General features: G+C 41.0%; 1 protein-coding gene across 1 annotated transcript; it reads right to left on the bottom strand.

Annotated features, from left to right (window-relative positions):
- Positions 1-578: 578 nt before the first annotated feature.
- On the bottom strand, positions 579-19811 carry LOC141774553 (high-affinity choline transporter 1-like). Its single transcript, XM_074647304.1, has 8 exons — positions 19482-19811; positions 18641-18754; positions 15191-15346; positions 10894-11042; positions 9055-9198; positions 7035-7188; positions 5518-5735; positions 579-3505 (listed from the first exon to the last, which is right to left on the bottom strand). The coding sequence occupies exons 1-8, from the start codon at positions 19663-19665 to the stop codon at positions 2954-2956; spliced, it is 1671 nt and encodes a 556-aa protein (XP_074503405.1). The 5' UTR covers positions 19666-19811; the 3' UTR covers positions 579-2953.
- Between the last annotated feature and the right edge of the window lie 1230 nt (positions 19812-21041).

The raw sequence follows: 21041 nt of genomic DNA, 5'->3' as shown, positions 1-21041 counted from the left end.
ATTTTTGCCCGATGATGCCAAAAATATATACTGCCTACTGCCACTTTAACTGCCACGCGTTAAAAGAAATTAGTGACATTAAAACGAATTTGCATTAACTTTGACAGCCCTAAAATCAATCTCTACACTTTAACCCCCCCTTGTTACTTCCACTCTGAACCTCATCACCATCTCAACCGTCAAACAAAGGGCACAGGAAGCAGCCGTCCTCTTGACAGCAACACTTGCTGCCGTGGTCTTATTATAGAAGACCTTTATCTCCGTCTCTGTCCTGTGGGACGATTGTTCCACCAGAGCTGTTGGCACACACAAAGTCAGTCAGGAGCAAGATGTCATCTCGTATAATACCAACACTGATATATTGTTACTGGACTTGGATTGACATGGACATCAGGGAGGAGGGATGGGTTGAGGGATTGGGGGGTTGGGGGTTGGGGGTTGGGGGTTGGAGGGGCAGCCGTCTGTCCGGACATCTGTCACAGCCCCGGCATGCCACGCAGTCCCATGTAGAGTTATCAAGCAGAGGGTGGTTATTTTAGTGTGTCATCATAAGCTCGTAGGACACACGTGGAGTCAGATTGAGTCGCGTGGACTTCAACAAGTAAAGGCTTTAATTCCAAGACTCATTATATCCATGTTTGGCTACATATCCATACAGGTTTTCATTTTTTTTAAACATATATTAGTCTTAATTACTTCAAACTTCAATAGTCAACTGTTTTTTCAGTGGATAGTGTAAGCACACCTACAATGTTTCCAAGTGCTTAAAGGGAAATCCCAGTATTTGTTAACCGAGGTCTTATCCATTGACCAATAGGAGCACAAGCCTTTTATGAAAGAAAGTAGTTTATTTGAGAAGGGACAGTCCAAATTAATAAATACACATGGTATAAAAATGCCAGAATTAGCCTAAAGGCTGTTTTTGAATCTGTCGTCCCTGACCAATGTGTTACAGAAGGCATCCTAAAATACATCAAAACAGGGAGCATGCAAGTCGTCCCCTGATTTGTGGTTAATTTAAATGTATAGAAGAGATCTTCTTCCTCCCCCGTTTAACAAATACCAGAACTTCCCTTTAATATTTAAGACATTTTGGTTGCTTTTTCATGTTTGATCTTTCTGCTATATAGTGTTCAAAACATCAGAAGTGATTAAAGTGATAAAAGACGAGTCACATTGTGGGTGTTGTTGTTTCACAGCCTGAACAAAAACCTGAAATCATATTTCAAGACAATTAAAAACGATAATGTGTAAAAGGAAAAATAATGGGCATGAGAAGGACGGGCTTATTTTAAAGTGAGTGATTATAGGTCACTGAAGCTTCCGTATAATGTGTTTTTGCTCGGCCCTGAGAACACCGTAATTAAATCCGTCGGCCTCGCTGGGTTGTTAAAGCAGCCCTGCTGGTTTCTCTGTATGTTGGCAGTATTAACCACGGGTCACGCCTCGGTTTCAACATTAACAATGCTTTACTGTCGACAGCCATTGTGTTTAAATGCTAAGGCCTGCCATAAAACCAGGGTTTAGACCAGAAGAAGAATGGTGTGCGATCAAATATAAAATTACCTTTTAAAGCATGCAGGGATTATCTCATGAGCCCAGCAGGCACAAGTCCAGAGGCCCGGAGGGGCCAGCGAGCCTCCGTATAAAGTGACTTTTATTAATATTTGTCTTTGGAAATCCAAAGAGCTCCGTCAAAATGCAGGGACGTCTTATCCGTGTTTTCTTTTTGCTCCTGATCTGAGTCTTTTTAATATTGAGTCCGATCTGATATTTCATTGTAGTTTTGATAATTTCCTCCAACATGCAGCGTGCATACCGAGGGTACAGTAAGCCCACATCAAAGTTAGTACGTTTGACAGCTGCGCAGCTCTGCTTTCAGAAGATTATGACCTTCACCGCAGGTTTCCTTTAAATGGTTTCCTATAAAACTCTGCAACGATTAGTATTGTGGATATGTGGGAGAGCGTTGATAAGGGCTTAAACAGCCCTCCTTCATCTCCATCAGTTCCGTCAACAGCAGCACTTATGGTCCAGGATGTTCACAGCTATACCTACAGAGAGTAATGCACTGTAATTCACATACATCCCACCAAATCAATGTGTATTTAATCCATGTGAACCAGGAGGTGCAAAGAGCGACAAACGCCGTGTCGGGAGGAGGTCGGGTCAAAAATCACCAGACATTCACCAGGAGACCGCTGTTAATGTCCCGTGTGACACCAGAAGTCAACGTTGCTTTATCTGTCACGCAACTTCTGTACTTAAGTAACGCCACTTCCGTTGTTGTTGTTTTTTACCCTAACGTTGATTTATTTTTCACGGAACTTCCGTACTTTAGTAACACCACTTCTGTAGTTTTTTTTTTAACCCCAACGTTGACTTATTTGTCACGCAACTTCCGTACTTAAGTAACGTCACTTCCGTATTTTTTTTTTTAACCCTAACGTTGATTTATTTGTCATATAACTTCCGTAGCTTCACGTAACGCCAAGCTTATTTTGAAAAGACTGTATGCATGTACCGAACAGAAATGGACACGTGTTGCTGGACATTCGTACGAAAACGCACAAAAAAAACTAAAATAACTTTCCGTAAGATATCATTCGAACCGTTGCATGAGGTACGTATGGTTACATAAGGAACGTTGCGTTCCTGGTGAAGGGGATCGGGGGGGGAGGGCGTTTTACATGTTTTACATTTGTGCCCAGGGGTTTATCGTCTTACAATCATCAAAGAAAACAAAATGTAAATAAAATGCTACGCTCTTATAATAACAAAGAGCATAGGTGTGATGTGTCTTTCCCATTTATGCTGTATATAAAAGTATACAAAAATTCAAAATATATTGTACTGTTAAAATTATGTCATTACACATTACATACATGTGTTCTTAAACCAGTCCTTACTGATGTAAAATGTATAAAAATGCATTTTAAATGAGGTTTCTTACTTAACATGTTGATTCTAACATCGGTTCACATACTTCATTGTTCTCATTTTGTTCTTTGAGGCTCTCGTCCTTAGTTTCGGATTTGACGTCAGCTTGTGGTTGTATCGAGTACTGAGCCTTCACATTAAAAAAGTCCCATTTCTCAGGAATCACGTCTCTGTTGAAGAGCAGAGACGCCAGGTAGGAGAACAACAAGATGGCCCCCAAAGCAGACAGCATGCAGATGGTCCTGATCGGGGAGTGCTGGACGTAAACGCCATTGACCAGGGTGCATCCTGGGAATTTGAGAATGGTCGGTATCCCGAGCAAGGGCTCCCCGCACAAAACACGCAGCACCACGCCCACCACGCAGCCCAGGACGGCGCCGTAGCCGTTGGAGATTTTGAAGAAGAGCACGCAGACGAGCTGCGGCAGCATGAGGGTGTAGGTGAGGTCGGATCGAAGCATCCAGATCATCAGGACGCTGTTGTCCAGGAAGGTGAGAGACGTTCCGGCCAGGCCCACCACCACCACCGAGATCTTGATCACCCACTGGATCTCCTGCTCCGACGCCTGGAGGAACCAAAACAACTGTCAGAGTCTTCTTCTGATGCCCGGTAAGTAGTAGGGCTGGGACGATTCACCTATCTCCTGATTCAATACTATCATGATACTTGGGTGCCAATTAGATATGTATTGCGATTTTAGCAGTAGCAGGTAAAATCGTCAGGACATCCGCCACTTTGGCAGGCAGGGAAAACGCTAGAGATGGGAATAGAGAATCGGTTCCTAGTTGTCTGATTCCTTAGCATCTAATGCCTTCCTCAATACTTTCCAACAGTTATGCTGCACAATGACTCATACGCATGCTGTATTATGTTTCAGTTTGTTTGGGACCGGAGCCAAGGTGGAGAGGAAATAAAGTGCTCAAAACTACTAATACTAAAACTGAGAGGAAGCAACCTATTTTTCCCTGATAAAGCTGCACTGTGAACAATAAATCTTGTTGAAATCAGCAGGAAGAGAGTTAGTAACGCTACCTGTTAGCAGCCGGTGGGCAGCACAGACCTGCTTGGTTAAATAACGGAGATACTAACGTTAACGGAGGTTTCGTAGAGTTATATTATGTTGCGTTCATGCTCTGTTCAGTAAAAATGACTATCGGGCGAAGGTAAATTATAACGTTACCATGATGTATTCAAAAGTAATCTCGTAAAATTTAATTTTTGGCGAGAAACTTAAATAAATCCAGTTGTTTGAAGGGGATGATTTGACAGAAATATAAAATAGATATTAGAGAAGGAATCATGGCCTGTGTAACATTCCAACACTAAACAGATTATAATACATCAAAGCAAATATTTAAATAATCATAATCATTTGAATTGTGTGTTTTTATGCAAATAACCAATATAGATGACAATAACAAAGTACAGTACTGTGAACAGTACCCTCGCACCCCCAAAAAATAGGGCTCCCGTAAGCTACGATGTAATTCAAACACTGTAATTTAACATGTATATAATGTTTTCTATGTAAAATATATCAAGCATTGAATGACATCAGATCTAAAATGTTATTCCTTCATTTAATGCACAGATTTCAAAAGTGGCGGATACAATTTCTGAGTGGCAGACAAAAAAAAATACTTACCTGCCACAGTGGCAGGAAGTGAAAAAAAAGTTCATTTCAGACCCTGCTTCTGGGGACTTTTACTTTGGGAAATCTCTAAATTAATAGAGTAAAAATGTTTGATTTTCAGCCTGTATGTAGTCAGAGATGTCCTGAAGTCAAATATATCATCCCTTGTCAGGAATTTATTTTTTTCCCTCACAAATAAGTGGTATTTTATTTTTAATTTATAAGGGACATGTGATGTTTTATACTTCTGGTGAATATAATCCAATCAATCTTATGTCCATATATGTATTCTGTATATACAGTTCCCTTTTTTAACACCTTATTTTGAAAACAGGACGCAGTCCCACGTGTATACTTCCGCTAACTTCTCCAAGGTGGTCTCTAGCTCTCCCGTCAGCTCCGTTCTCTTTATCCATCCATGGTCAGCTCCATCGAGGCCGTTTCAATGTATTTAACATAAATGTATGTGGGTGCTCTACAGTTGTAGCGTCGGCCCATTTGACCACGGAGACGAGAGCGACGGCCGGCTCGACCGCCACGTTACCGCGATACGATATCGTTTCCTGTCCGTGACAGAGTTAGCATGTGATGTCTAGCTCTGCTTTTCCTGTCAATGTGTGAAAAACAAAGTGTTTCCATCCTTTACTGGATGTGTAGTGTTTACCACGCTGGATTTAACATGTGAGGGTGCAGGTCGTATCCACGCGGACCCTCCAACGTTTTCTACTTTGTTGTTTCGGCTCGCTGCGGTTTGTTTTGGTTGACGGATACGGAACGGATATGACGTCAAGTTACTCAGACTACAACAATAAAAGATGATACAGTAGGTAAATTGATTTACCCCTAGTAGATAGCAAGTAGATAGTACATAGTTCAGCACACACATTGTTAAATCTATACTCTGTCTTTAATGTGAAAGAGTCTGATTGGATCTTCTTCCTCACCTGTGGCCTTATGATGTTCCTATAGATGTTGGCGGTGAAGATGGAGGCTGCAGACAGTAAGGCGGAGTCGGTGGATGACATCACAGCGGCGGCCACCGCCCCGATGCCGATGATGGAGATGTAGGTTGGGGTGAGGTGCTGCAGGACGATGGGCAGGACGAGTCCCGCTTCCCCGCGCTCATACGGAGATGGAGAACCATAAGAAGTCAAGTTCCAGTCTGAGACGAGTGGAAAGAGAAGAAACACAAACAAGAGTTAAAAAATTTATTATTCAAGGTAAATCCTCCTTTTTTATTTAAATCTGAGTGAAACTGAGACGCTTAATATTTTCCTGAATCTAATTCTGTTGTTTAGATTTAGATGAGACTAAAGATTCAGTATCGTTTAGCAAATCTGAAATCTTACACCCTACTCGGCACAACGTTTAATGTGATTCAGTTTAGTTGTTATTTTAATACATTTCATTCTCTTCAGACTTTAATTGCGTAATGAAATAGAGCTGCAACACTTAATCGAGTTGTTGTCAACTATTAAAGGATTATTCAGTTTGAGGAAAAAAAAATTCTATGATTCCAACTTGTTAAATGTGAATATTTTCTGTTTTCTTTACTCCTCCATGACAGTAAACTGAATATCTTTGAGACACTTCAGGACGTCATCTTGGGCTTTGGGAGAAACTGATCCACATTTTATAGACCAAAAAACGAATCGATTAACCGAGAAAATAATCAACAGATTAATTGACAGTGAAAATAATCGTTAAAAGAAACTAAACGGAGTCGGTCACACGGTAAAAGTGAAGGTTGACGTGTTTTTTAGCTAATGTAAAGTGTCAAATTAAAATTGGATAAGGAAGAAAACATTGGGAGTGCTGCATTGGGTCAGGAAACTCGGAAATGTTGAATTAAAAAAACAGGTGCAAGTAGTCAAAAAAAAAAAAAAGGGACAACAACAAGTCTTCAGAGTGTGTGTGTGTTTCAACTCAACAAGTAAAGAAGATAAGATAGAACTTTATTAATTAATTAATTAATTATTGTGCCAGAGATTGTGTATAAAAGTGTATAAAATAAAAAAATACTATTTCTAGCACGAGTGCCTAATATAATAATTAAATAAGATACATTTAGTAAAATGAGTAAATAAGATAAGTAAAATGAAAAAGGTAAAGTAAGCTAAAAAACAGAAAAGGAAGTAAGTCTTCTTTAGTCGAAACACGTTGGTGTTATCCATGTCTTTTCTAATTTTCTTTTTAAAATGTTAAATAATGCTTCTTGAGGCTGTAGGGTTGTGCAATAGTGTCATGGTGTTCTTATCTTTATCTCTTTTATATGTTGTTTTTATGCAGGTCTTGTGCAATATATGTTGTTTGTGGTTTACATTGGTATGTGTTTCTCTGTTTACATGTGACGAGACAAATTTCCCCAAAGGGACAATGAAGTGTGTCGTGTCGTGTCGTGTCGTGTCGTGTCGTGTCGTGTCGAGTTTAAACAGTTGTATTCTCTGTTCCTGAACCGTACTTGTTGATGCAGCCGCCGCCCCGAGGAGTATGGGAGGGATGCCGAGCGTGGGAACGATGAAAGCAGCGGCGAAGCAGGTGATCTTGGCTGTAGACGAGGAGGCCGCGGACAGCGTCCTCTGGTGGAAGTTCTGCAGGCCCAAGTTCCCCAAACCCTTTGAGAGATGGAGGACAAACGGATGGAGAGTCTCAGAGTCTGTTGTATCACAGCAGCAGGGTATCAGTCGTTCAAAGGTTTTATTATCTCGTGTCCTCATCTATATTTATGTGTCACTTCTGGCAACCCTGTCTCCTACAAAATTAGGTTCCCATACAACTAAACTGTTCTCAACTACATTTGGAGGAAAACGTAATTTCTCCCAGATGACGGTCAAAGTTTTTAAACACGTTGTTGATGTTGTAAATTGAAACAAGACAAAAGACTAGAGCTGTCAAAGTTAACGCGCTATAATGCAAATTTGTTTTAACGCCACTAATTTCTCTAATGCAACTTGTGATTTTGAGGTTGTAAGGGGCTCAGTTTTAAAGTGAGAGTGAAGATCCTGGTATCATATGAAGCTATAAAACCTAAAGAATCCATTGGTACCAACAATGTCACAGTAGCTTGACGTGAAGGAGGTTAAATGAAGCTCCAAACGTACACTAAATTTTGGCATTTTCGTTGTATGGGGCTGTCAATCGATTAAAATAGTTAATCGCACCTTTGCACCTTAAAGGGAGATTTGTCAAGTATTTAACACTCTTATCAACATGGGAGTGGGCAAAATGCTGCTTTATGCAAAATGTATGTATATATTCATTATTGGAAATCAATTAACAACACAAAACTATGACAGATATTGTCCAGAAACCCTCACAGGTACTGCATTTAGCATAAAACAATATGCTCCAATCATAACATGTCAACTGCAGCCCAACAGGCAACAACAGCTGTCAGTGTGTCAGTGTGCTGACTTGACCCCAAACTGCATGTGATCATCATGAAGTGGGCATGTCTGTAAAGGGGAGACTCGTGGGTACCCATAGAACCCATTTTCAGTCACATATCTGGAGGTCAGAGGTCAAGGGACCCCTTTGAAAATGGCCACGACAGCTTTTCCTCGCCTAAATTTAGCCTCCTTCCCGACAAGCTAGTATGACATGGTTGGTACCAATGGATTCCTTAGGTTTTTTAGTCTTGTGTAATACCAGTATCTTAAAAACTGATCCCACTACAACCTCAAAATCTCAAGTTGCGTTAATGCGTTAAAGAAATTAGTGGCGTTAAAACAAATTTGCGTTAACACGTTGTTATTATTAAGTTGTAGGAGACAGAGCTGCTTCTGGCTGTCGTCTCTGTTTAGAAAAGTAAACCAGGAAACAACAGACAACATATTTTGGTGATTCGGGTGAACAGAAGAGTGTTTGAGGAAACTGGAAATCCCCTCAAAACTGGAAAATAATCTTTTAGCGAAACGAATGACCTGAATGTAATAAAACACAAGAGGCACAAAGCTCGATCATCCCTACCTCACCCTCTAAACCGCAACCTCTAAACCTCAACCTCTAAACCTCCACCTCTAAACCTCCACCTCTAAACCTCCACCTCCTGAAGAGCTCTCAGGACTGCTGGGAGATAAAGTCTCCTCCTCCCAAGCTTATTAACAGATGTAGCTAGATCTCTTTATACATGATGAGTGTCATGACCAAACAGCAGACCTCAGCGCAGTGTAGATTTAGAAAACGTTAGCTAGCTGTAAAAGTACCTCAAGTGGAGGAATTCACATGCAAAGATGAAACTTAAGGAGAGTGTTTGTGTAACGCCTGCAGAGCACTTCATTGCACAAGACAGATCACGGTCTATTGAAAGAAAGAAGATATAATCTGCGCAAAAAAAAAGAAGCATATTTTGGATCCGCTCCAGTCCAATCTGAAACTTGATACGCTGCCCAAACAGCGAGGCAGAGGACATCCTTCACCTTAAATCAGCGTCACCTTTAACACACCAGTGAATCTTTCATGAGAAAACCTTCCAGTCTCACCAGCAGCAGAAAGTTATCGATCCACCTCCAGGCTCGGTCCGCCTCCAGAGTACCGACCCACGGAGACTGGAAGGTGGAGTTGTAGGCCGTCTCAGTGATGTCCAACACAGCGGGGCCCATCAGAGCGAAGGGAACGCACAGCCACTGAGAAACAACAGCAAAGTTCAGCTCACAAAGACGATATGTGTTCATTAAAGTTCATCTCAAAACTACATTTTATTCTTCGCTCAGTTCACCCAAAGAGATGTTTATTTACTGTATCTGCAACACAGGGGGTTGACTACGCTTTAACTTATACAGACAGACCAATATTCACACAAAGAACGTATATTGCTAAAAATTGAAATTCAATTGTTCATTCCATTGCAACATCAGCGTCCAGCAGCAGAGCTACGCTTCGGACATTTTGGACTGAAAGTGACTACCGTACGTCAGTAAAACATCCGCCTACAAAGAGCCGTACACAAGTAAAACTAAATGATATCTATTCTATTGTCACCATTTTGGAATGGTCTGTAAATCAGAGGATATAAATCAACTTCCCAGTAGGAATACTTACATAGCCCTCATTTAGATCATTATGTCCTAAAAGTAGTAAAATGAACTAATAGCTGAATCCAGAGTTATTTTCCTCGACATACTGAACGGTCATCAGACCAACGGGATGCACCGCCCTGCATATGACATATCTGGTTCTGCCAGCTTCCTGCTCGCTGTAATAATGGATATACTGGCTGTAATTCATCTCTTTTATTATCTTATAATACACCCATGGGCTGTATGCTGTAAGCCTGTACCTTAACGTCTCTGTTCCCAAACAACCGGCTATCGGCCAGTAGCTAGTAGCGCTAGTACCATGACATCAACAGAATTTAATGGAGTTGTAGGATATTTACTAACACGCAGGGCAAAAAGCACAGGACACAACCTCTTCCATTTTGGATCCTTGACATGAAAAAGTTTGAGAGATCGCTCTCAAAATATGTGCTAACTTCCATTTATATCCATCTCTCACTTTATGCTCCTCTGGGAGGCAGCCGGGCAAAAAGTTTAATAAATAAATAAGTAAATAGTTATAATGGTATGCATATTTATAAATGTTTTATTGTTCAACACTGGACATTTCAGTAGAGATATTATATATGACATTACAATATAAATAATTTAGTTTTACTTTTGTACGGCTCTTTGTAGGCGGATGTTTTACTGGCGTCTGGTAGTCGCTTTCAGTCCAAAATGGCTGAAGCGTAGCTCTGCTGCTGGGACGACAGAATTGACCTTCACTTCTTATCAATATACGTTCTTTGACGCCGTCCCGACCGCCAGCTCAGCCGTCGCCATGTTGCGAGCCGCGTGGAGGCCGTCCCTCAATCATAGATTTGCTCTGAGTTTCAAATTTATCACGCGTCTGGTTTTCACAAATAGAAATGCTAGAAAGACAAATTGTGGTTTGAGAGGAAGTTGCTGAACGACTTGATGATGATGCCAGGCAGATTGAGCAGAGCCACAGACGTATAAGGCGGGTGGATGCCGTTCGTTAAGAAATAGTTCCAGTACGTTAAAACCACAAATTGCTGTTTTTACATTTCTGTTTAAAGAAACGAGACACAACATGTCAATTACTGAGTTTTAGAGGTCTTGCTGGGTCTATTTCTGGACTTTAAACAGAGCCAGACCAGCGGTTTCCCTCCTGCTTTCCAGACTTTATGCTAAACTTGGCTAAACAACTCTTGGCTATACAGTAGCTCCGAGGTCAACACGGGTCTCATACGCAGAGCAAAATATGTTAAACTGTTCCTCGAGATTTTCTTAAAAATCCATGACCTGTAGGAAACTCACCAAGCTGATGAAAATGAGGACGAGCTGAATGATGTCCGTGTAGGCCACCGAGTAGAGACCCCCCATCAGGGTGTAGGTGATGGCCACGGCAGCAGAAATCCAGATGCTCACAGTGTAGGACAAATTCAGGATCACACTCATAGTTACACCTGTTAAATGCACATGCATTAGTGACATAAACATTCACGCATTTCAGACAAAATCACTTTATTCGCCAAGTTAATTTGACTTAGTGGTACAGCGCAGTAAAACCAAGAAAGGTTAAAACAGTTAAATGAAGTTAAATGTTATGCTACATATAGAGCGCTGCAGGGATGACGTCTTTTTGTGGTCCAACAGGAAGTGATAATCGCCCTGGTTCCCTCCACTAATGGGATTGTTTTATTGGGTTGTGGATTATTGCAGGAAATAAGCTCCGTGGTAAACAAACGTTTATGATACTTACACGCCTTTTTCAGCAATATAATCTCCACAAATGAACACCACTTTATGATTTTTGAAGTGTGAATGCATTCGCCAGAAGTAAGAAGCTAACGTTGGGTTATAAACGAACTACAGTATTATCAACAAGGCTGTAAAGGTGGTCGAGTCGGCATGATGATGTTTAGTAGTCTCATTTGTTAGCAACCGCCTAAAGGCTTCCAAATTCACTTATTTTATATCGTAGAACAAAAAGTTAAAATCTCTTCAGCTGGTGTTAACCACAGACCTTATTTCAGATATCTAACTATAAACTAGGGCTGTCAAAGTTAACGTGATAATAACGCACTAATGTAAATTAGTTTTAATGCCACTAATGTCTTTAACGCATTAACACAACTTGTGATTATTAGGTTGTAGCAGGCTCAGTTATGAAGGAGGTTAAATAACGCTCCAAATTAGGCTAAAAACTGGCATGGTTTACAGTTTACTATTCTAAACAGAGACGATAGTCAGAAGCAGCTCTGTCTCCTACAAGTTAATAATAACGTGTTAACGCAGTTTGTTTTAACGCCACTAATTTCTTTAACGCAACTTGAGATTTTGAGGTTGTAGTGGGATCAGTTTTAAGATACTGGTATCATACGAGACTAAAAAACCTAAGGAATCCATTGGTACCAACCATGTCATACTAGCTTGTCGGGAAGGAGGCTAAATTTAGGTGAGGAAAAACTGTCGTGGTCATCTTCAAAGGGGTCCCTTGACCTCTGACCTCCAGATGTGTGAATGTAAATGGGTTCTATGGTTACCCACGAGTCTCCCCTTTTACAGACATGCCCACTTTATGATAATCACATGCAGTTTGGGGCAAGTCATAGTCAAGTCAGCACACTGACACACTGACAGCTGTTGTTGCCTGTTGGGCTGCTGTTTGCCATGTTATGATCTGAGCATATTGTTTTATGCTAAATGCAGTACCTGTGAGGGTTTCTGGACAATATCTGTCATTGTTTTGTGTTGGTAACTGATTTCCAGTAATAAATATATACATACATTTGCATAAAGCGGCATATTTGTCCACTCCCATGTTGATAAGAGTATGAAATACTTAACAAATCTCCCTTTAAGGTACATTTTGAACAGATGAAAAATATGTGATTAATTTGCAATTAATCACGATCCAATATTTTAATCGACTGACAGCCCTACTAAACACCATTCAAAAAAACAACATTGACTTCCAGACGAGGGAAGAGGAAGTGCTAAAACGCTGACTCGTTTCCAGGTTTTAGGACTCATTTCTTGAGCAGTCTATTCTGTTATATAATAAACATGCTCTATAATGCTGCTCTGCACGGTCCTGGCAAATATTGCACCGTCTTATGAGGATGTGAAACTCTAATGTTGACCATCACAGCCGTGTTAAAACGCTAAAACACCAACGCTCTCAATGTTTAACTAACCTTGACGTGTCACCTGAACTTATTTTCTAACCTTAAGATAAGATAAAGTGAGATATAACGTCACAATCTATATATTCTCTTTAGAATTTACAAGTTTATTTGCTCAAGAATTAACACTTGAAACCTGCTTTCTTTGGAGATTTGGACAGATATACAGCCACCAACTCTTGTTCACAGGTGCATTAGTGCTCTACCTTGTGAGGTGGAGTGAGGACATAAAAGGAACCTGGGTTTGACGGGATGGGCGAGACAGGATTTGGCTATCTAATCCTTATTTAAATAGTTTGCTAAAGGATTGTTTGCATATAACTAAATCACACAGATTCACACCCTCAGGTCTTTTTAAATGGCATAGTTTCATTATCAATTCACCTGATACGGTATAAGCACCACTCGCTTTCTTATGTAACAGGAACTTGCTAAGCCGGTTTACTTTGGCAGAATCCTTTATGGCAAGATGAAAGATTTACTTGATGTTATTATTATTTAGGACCATATTTAGGCCCGTTACAACCATCATGGTAAAAACATCAGTAAATAGACAGTGCTCCAAATGGGCCGGTAATCACCGGTACGCAATACCGGCACTTCTGCATTTTACTCATCGGCGTACAGCTATTTCTCTAAAGCTGCCGGTACTGTTCTCTGCCCTCTCTGTAACAGGTTCTCTGAGGGATTAATAACAGTGCAGCGCCAGCATATTTGTGGCCGCGCATCATAAGCCGTATGAACAACACGGGGGTGGGAGGGTTGAGTATGACGCTGCTGTAATTTATCAATACACAATGTCCACATCCTTTTTGTAAAATAATTAGTGAACTGTTTGTCATAACTTTCTTTTGTTATTTGTGAACAAATATAAATAATGAAACATTATTTATATGTTTTCTGAATCTGTTCTTTTAAGGCAAACATTTCCAGAAGAATTAAATGTTTAGACAAGGCTAAGATAAATAATAAAATAATCATTTAACTAATAATAATAATAATAATAATAATGGTCCAAAATGATGTAAAATTGCATAGTTTTAAGTCAAAAACCTTCAAATGTTCTTGAGGGAGGAGCCCCAAACCCAGTATCTCAAAATATCTTTTATTCACTGTAGAAATTCATGATGTGTCTCTGTATAATATGTAGGAGCATCCTGAATGATACCCGACTATACTATAGGCTCCAATAGGAGATGCATATAGCCCAAGTATAATAATATAGCAATAAAATCACAGCTGATCATGACTGACACAGTATAACATGCTTAAAGAAATAATTAATAAATAGGAATAAGATACCGGCCGATACACACCCGCCAACATGTGAATAAGACGAGTACTGGCACTTATTTATTTCCACTTCGAGCACTGTAAGCAGGGCTGTGTATTGGCAGGAATCGGGCGATACGATACGTATCATGATACGGGGGTTACGATTCAATATATCGCGATACTGTAAGCAAGGCGATATATTGCGATATTTAAATCTAATTTTAGGAAAGTAAAGTATAAAGAACACACCATCATCTTTGCAAATGAAATACAGTATTCACTGACTTAATCTAAACTATTAGCTTAAAAATCTATAGTGTTTTTGAGAATTGATACAGTAACACAGAACATGGCGATACTCAACCGAGCACACCAAGCCGACGTCGGCGATGAAGGTCGACTGTTACGTCGCCTCACTTCTCCTTTGTCTTAGCCGACAAGTTGCAATCGAACACACCACAAAGACTACAGCTGACGGCCGGTTAGCACGTACGTTCTACGCCTGCTTGAGAGGCAATAACTCAACACCAGCAGGCGGCGGTAGTCTGTGTTCATCATTCAAAAAGGAAAACAGGAAGACAGAGGACGGCGGATATACAAGTCGTGTTTGGCTTGCTTCAACATGCTGAATCGGCTGGAAAACCCTCAGACACGGGGCAGACTAGAGTGGGACACCGCAAAAACTAGGCTGACTAACGCCCAGCGACGGCCCCAAACTGTCCGACAACCGAACATTGGCTCAATGTGTCTGGGCTTTTGCACCCCTGCATCAAAGTACATCAGAAATGAGAGATAAATTATCCTTAAATTATGAAGTAATGATGCGGTGGTTTTAAATATTAAATACCAACATTAGCAGATACTATTTACATAAACACATAACATAAGCAGATTAATGCCTTAAACGTGACTTGATTTTCTGCGCAGTTTGTTTATTTACCGCACGACTACCTCGGACTTATCACTCCCGAGGTTACTGGTGAGATTTGAGGTCTTGGTCTCCGAGTTATTTCAGACCAACCGTACAATTAGACAAAGGCTTGTGTTTCACTCAACACCTCGGCAAAGAGCTGCGATCAACAGCTGCTCCGCTGCCAGGGTCAACACACAAGTATCAGATGCATCACACCCACACATAGAGAGACTCTTACCTAATCCTATGAGTGTTCCTGTTACCCACATAATCTCTGATACGAGTGAAGCCAGAGACAGAGCGGCCGCCGGTACTTTTCCATATTTGATCTGGAACGGATCCATCATGGTCACGTATTTATTGTTTCTCATCGGCTCGGCGAAGAACAGGCCACCTCAAAGACGGGACAGAGAAACAGGAAGATTTAGATTCATTGGCTGTATGGGTTTTGACATTTAAATTTATGATAAGCTTCCTAATTTATAGTAAAACACTTGAATTGGATTTCCTTTTACTATTCCCTTTAAATGTCCCCTTTAGTTTCAGCTGTTTCCACAGGAAACTGTTTAGCAGAAGTGGTGAGCCACTCAGATGCTGATGCATCTCGTCTCGTGATCCAGCTATGACAGCTTAAAAGATAACACACACTGTAAATATGTGATTTCCTGAGTGGTATGGTGCCCTCTGCTCTTTTTCCTCTTTATGTTTTATTTCATAAAGCCCAACTGCACAATAAAACCCTTTCACAATAAAAACCTTGGCTATTAGTCAAACATATTGAATATACAATCGCAGTGAAAAACAAACTGTGTCACTGTAATGTGTAACCACATTGATTTCAGCGTACATTCATCAGGGTATAAGAGGATAAATCTTTCTTTTTCTCATGTGACTTTCATGTGGAAGAGGAATGCTGTTTTTCTCTGCTAATCTCCAGACATAAGGGAAGCTGTGTTTCCACTGATATGAAGATATCACACAACCTGAGTGTTTTCGTATTCAAGAGAAAAATCCATCCTCATGTGTTGTTACTGTACACTCGGATGCATTTTCAGGAGTTAATGTATGACAAAGGGCTATAGTGTACTGTTTTGGGAAAAACAATTTCTCTTAACGTGCCTGGTCTACTTCTACTTTAGTAAGTGATTTCCTACATTTCCCAGGAGGCCTTTCAGTAATTTCCAGAGAAAGGGAATCCATATACTGTAAACATTAAGTAGCACTAGAGTAGTTCGGATTCTCCAGTAAAGATACAGAGATAACAGTAGCCTACAGTAAATAGTCCAATAAGAAAACTATCATGCTTTCATGTAGTACAACACGTTCATTTAATTTGCAAAGCTCAACCAAATCTGACAGCGTAGAGCTGACAAGTCTGAGATGTCCTGAACCTTTTAGATTTAGGTGTCAACAGGCAACATGTCTTCCAAAACGTCATGAATGTCACTAAAAACACGTCACAATCGTCACTAAAAAAACACATTACTAAAAAACACGTCACAAACATCACTAACGTAACATCAAAATAACTCAACAACAAGAACAGCGGTCTCCTGGTCTAAAGTCCTGTGTTTGTTGGACCCATCCACCTCCCTTCCCATCCCACCATCAGCAGTCTCTCTCTCTTTTTATTCCACGTCACTAACTCTGAGCGTAACATTTTCACACGGATGCATTTACATTACAGTCAGTACAGACTACTTGGCGTACAGATGACACGCCAAAAGCAAGAAAGGCGTTTATCTTTTTTTCTTTTTTTGGCTTTCTTGCCCAAGGTGTGAAGTTGTATGCACAAATATGTGGAAAGACTTGTATAGTTACCTTGTACAATTGTGCCATATAATTATATGTTTTTCTCAGTTATAAACATTATTTAAGCAAATAATGCAGCATTTCTGCACTGTTTGTTTGTCTTTTAGACTCAGACTTGACCCCATTTGAAGCGGTCCCGACCAGAGTCCTGCACCTGCCTTTGCTTCTGAGAGAGGACATTATTCACACAACCACAAGAGGTCACTTGTCAGGAAAACGTAAAGGTAGGTCGTTTTAAAGGAACAGTGTGTAACATTTAGGGGATCTATTAGCAGAAATGTAATATAATATGTCTTCGTTAGTGTATAACCAGCTGTTAGCTTAGAATGAGTCCTTCATATATACTTAGGGAGCGGGTCTTCTTCACGGAGTCCGCCATGTTGCTCCGCCATGTTTCTACAGTAGCCCAGAACAGACAAACCAAACACTGGCTCTTTTACGTCACCCTGAAGGCCACCGCAGTTCTCCGACACGCTCACTGTGAGCTGCAGAGTGTTAAACCGTGGTACCGCCAGCCACCGTCTGACTTCTATTGCTCCTTATGGTGCCTTCAAATGGGGTCGTGTTCTATATGTCATATAAACGCCCCCCTCTTGTCGTATTCACAACCTCACGAGTGGAAAGTTTCTGAAAGCTCCGAGTTCACGAGTCGTGACGTGTTTGTTGACGTTGTCAGAAATGGACGAGGCCATGGAAGGTAATTTTTCTGTGCATAATAAGTGAATATATTGTAATTTTAGTCGTATTTTGTAATTCTTTGTAGTTTTATAATATAACTGAGGAAAATGTTGATATTCCCAATGTCCTCATCCTTTTCCTCTGTCATTATGCCTTTGCATTCACTGCATTGTGTGACCCACTTTCTTACGTCACTAAAAATCATGTCACAAACGTCACTAAAAAAACACGTAACAAATGTTACCAAAAAACATCACTAAAAAAACATCACTGAAAAACACGTCAAAAGCGTCACTAAAAAACACGTCACAAACGTCAATAAAAAAATACGTTAATAAAAAACACGTTACTATAAAACACGTTACTAAAAACGCTTCACATGTCACCAAAAAACGTCACTAAAAAACGTCACTGAAAACACGTCACAAACGTCACTAAAAAAAAACGTTCCTAAAATACAGGTCACAAACGTCACTAACAATACACGTTACCAAAAAACACGACACTAAAAAAAGTCACCAAAAAACACGTCACAAGTGTCACTAAAAAACGCGTCACTAAAAAAACGTCATTGAAAAACACGTCACAACCGTCACTAAAAACACACCAAGCTTGCTAAATTGTTATCCTCTCAGGCTTCTATACGCTGACAGTAACGTTAATATTGCCGTTGCTTAGCAGCGGTGTTCTCAGGACTTGAACTCCAAGCATATCATAACATGACTTCCCATGTTGTAAATCTGAGCCCCTGAGTTTCATTTGAGGGCACGTAGAGTGGTGTTATTACTGTATGGATGACCTCTGAGTGAGGCCAACAGCATTACCACGGTTCTTCACTCAGCAGCTCACGTTACCACCATCTTGTAAAGGGAGGAGCGGAGGGGGACTGGAGAAGGTTGCAATCTGCAACCACACCTCTAGATGTCATTAAATCCTACACACTGTCCCTTTTAATTATTTGAACCAATAGCAGATGCTGTTGTTGTCCTAATAAGGAGAGTCCACCCTCAGGACAAACCTTACATTTTTGCCCTGCTGATGATAAGGATCCAAGAATAACAAAGTCCATTTATATCCATCCGGTGTGGTGTGTAATGAGTGTAACAGCCTCATGGGGCCACTGTACAAGATGAAACCAGTGACCCTGAAGTGCTCCGCTCTACCTGTTCCTGTTACTGACACTGAAATGAAACCTCACCGATGATGAAGCACATGGTTGCTGCGATCGGCATCACGGCCCAGATCAGTCCCATGGAGGGGTTGTACACTGCCTCCGCTGTGCCCACGATGAATCCACCACCGACCCACGTAGCTGTTCACACAAACAGATTCACATGCCGGGCAGAAGCAGGAAGGATTGACTCACTGCCTACTGTCTTGTAACCTGAGAACAGGAATCTACGGAGGCCTCTGGCGTCCTGTAAGGTGATCTATCTGATATCTTATACAAGATTAAAAAAATATCACCTTAAGGGCTCCATAGCAACCAGCCTGTCCACTGCAACTTTAATAAGAGAGATATCACATTCAAACTGGAATTTACTGTAAATCCAATAACCAATTACTTTCCATATCCTGAAAGTTGTTTCATCATGTGAGCTCAGGCTGAGCCTCATCATCATCATCCTAGGCCACAATATGTAACACATGCATTAGGATGAAAAAATCAAATGACCTATTTCCTCTTTTGTTTTATTTTACATTGACTCAGCTTATTTCTAACATCCTGTTTTTTTTTAAAAACCGTTTCTATTGTTTCACCACCTGTTATTGTATCCAGAATCCTATTTATATAATCACCAGCAGCCTTGACATTGTGATGTCAGGATTCATAAAAAAATAGATGCACATTTTCTTCTTGATTTTTCTGGATGTAAATCAGAATAAATCGGCTTAATGATGATGAAGCATTTGATATAATAAGCCTTCTTTTTTTCTTTTTTTCCACTAAGCACATGCAGCAGAGCAAGATGACTTCCCGTTCTGTTGTCGCCTGTTACATATATCATTATATATCCACTGCAGCTCTCTGTACTCGCCTGTCATGGTGAAGATGCCGACCACCAGGTTGATGCCTCGGTTGCCCAGCAGAGCCATCTCCGTCTTATCCCCCTGGGTCTTTTTGGCCTCCCTCTTGGACTTGAACGAGGCCCAGATTCCGATCCCGAGCACCAGCAGGTAGAAGAACATCATAACGGCTACGCCGGGGATGTTGAGAGCCATGATGAGGCCGCAGGATTGCGACTGAAGGACCGAACGTGTTGCCGGGCTGCCTGACTCTGACTGTGACTGATACACGCACACACATCCCTCTCTGCTGCTGCAGGAGGAGGAGGAGGAGGAAATGCTCCACCGCGCAGAGGACGCGCCTGGAACTGCACATCCTGCAGCAGACAGCCGTCAAGGTGAAACACAGACACACAGACACGCACATGATATTTACCTCTTTTTCTGAGATCTATTATCCGTTGCTTCAGGACATCTTTATTTTATCATCTTAAAACATATTATTTAGATGTGCATCCATATTGCCCAGTATGTCTAGCTAATCAGCATTTTAAATTCGATATTTAAAGGGACTGTTTGTAAGAATCAGAAATGCTTGTTAACAGCGACACCTGTGGCCGTTAAGTCAATGAAAGTCAGCGTCATGCTCGCACTTGCTCGCTCTACATAGGCATGAACGAGCATCGCTCAATACAGTGAGGCGACACACGTCAGCTAAAACCACAATATCACTCTATATTTCACATGCTTGGCAGTAATGTTAGCTGACCAGACGAAGGTCTCTCCATGAATCACTGCTGATCCTAGTGTTGGCTTTTCCTGCCTCAGCCTCTGGGGCTGAAGCAGGAAAAGCGGGTCGGTGCCGGGGCTGAAGCAGGAAGAGAAACGTTATCGTCTCCCGACTGCGCCTGCAGGGAGACACCGGCACCCGGCCAGAGACGATAACGTTTCTCACTGCGGAGCCCCGTCACTTCACAGGACACGGGAAACCTCTGTTGGTCTGGAGGAGCTGCAGCAGTTATTTCTGCACAAACGTCCACTGTACATTCACTAGATATTCTCAGAGCTACTAATTCTTCTGTAGTGTGGAGTGAGCGCGCGTTCACGTCTAGAGGTGGAGCGAGACAGCGAGAACGCGCGCGGTGTGTGAGTGAAGGCAGGCAGGTAGAGGAGGAGAGACTACGGCCACACGCGAGCGCGCATGGGAACCCGACCCGGTGCATTTATACGCTTAAAAAGTTACAAACAGTCCCTTTAAAGGTCCCATATCGTGCTCATTTTCAGGTTCATACTTGTATTTTGTGTTTCTACTAGAACATGTTTACATGCTGTAATGTTCAAAAAAAGTAGAAACACAATATAATATATATAATAGAATAGAATAGAATAGAAAGCTTTATTGTCATCGTATTAAATACAACGAGATTCACAGTTGCCACTTCTGGTCTGTGCTTAAAAACAAATACTTGACAAGACTAAACGAGGCAGATAAAACATATTACAGGTAAAAACACACACAGTTATAATAAGACAAATAAAACAGGTAAAGTAGATGTAATAAATAAATATAAACAGAAGTGTTACACTAGAAG

Source organism: Sebastes fasciatus, chromosome 9 (assembly GCF_043250625.1).
Source record: "Sebastes fasciatus isolate fSebFas1 chromosome 9, fSebFas1.pri, whole genome shotgun sequence".
Classification (NCBI taxonomy): domain Eukaryota; kingdom Metazoa; phylum Chordata; class Actinopteri; order Perciformes; family Sebastidae; genus Sebastes; species Sebastes fasciatus.
This window is presented reverse-complemented; position numbering and strand designations above follow the sequence as displayed.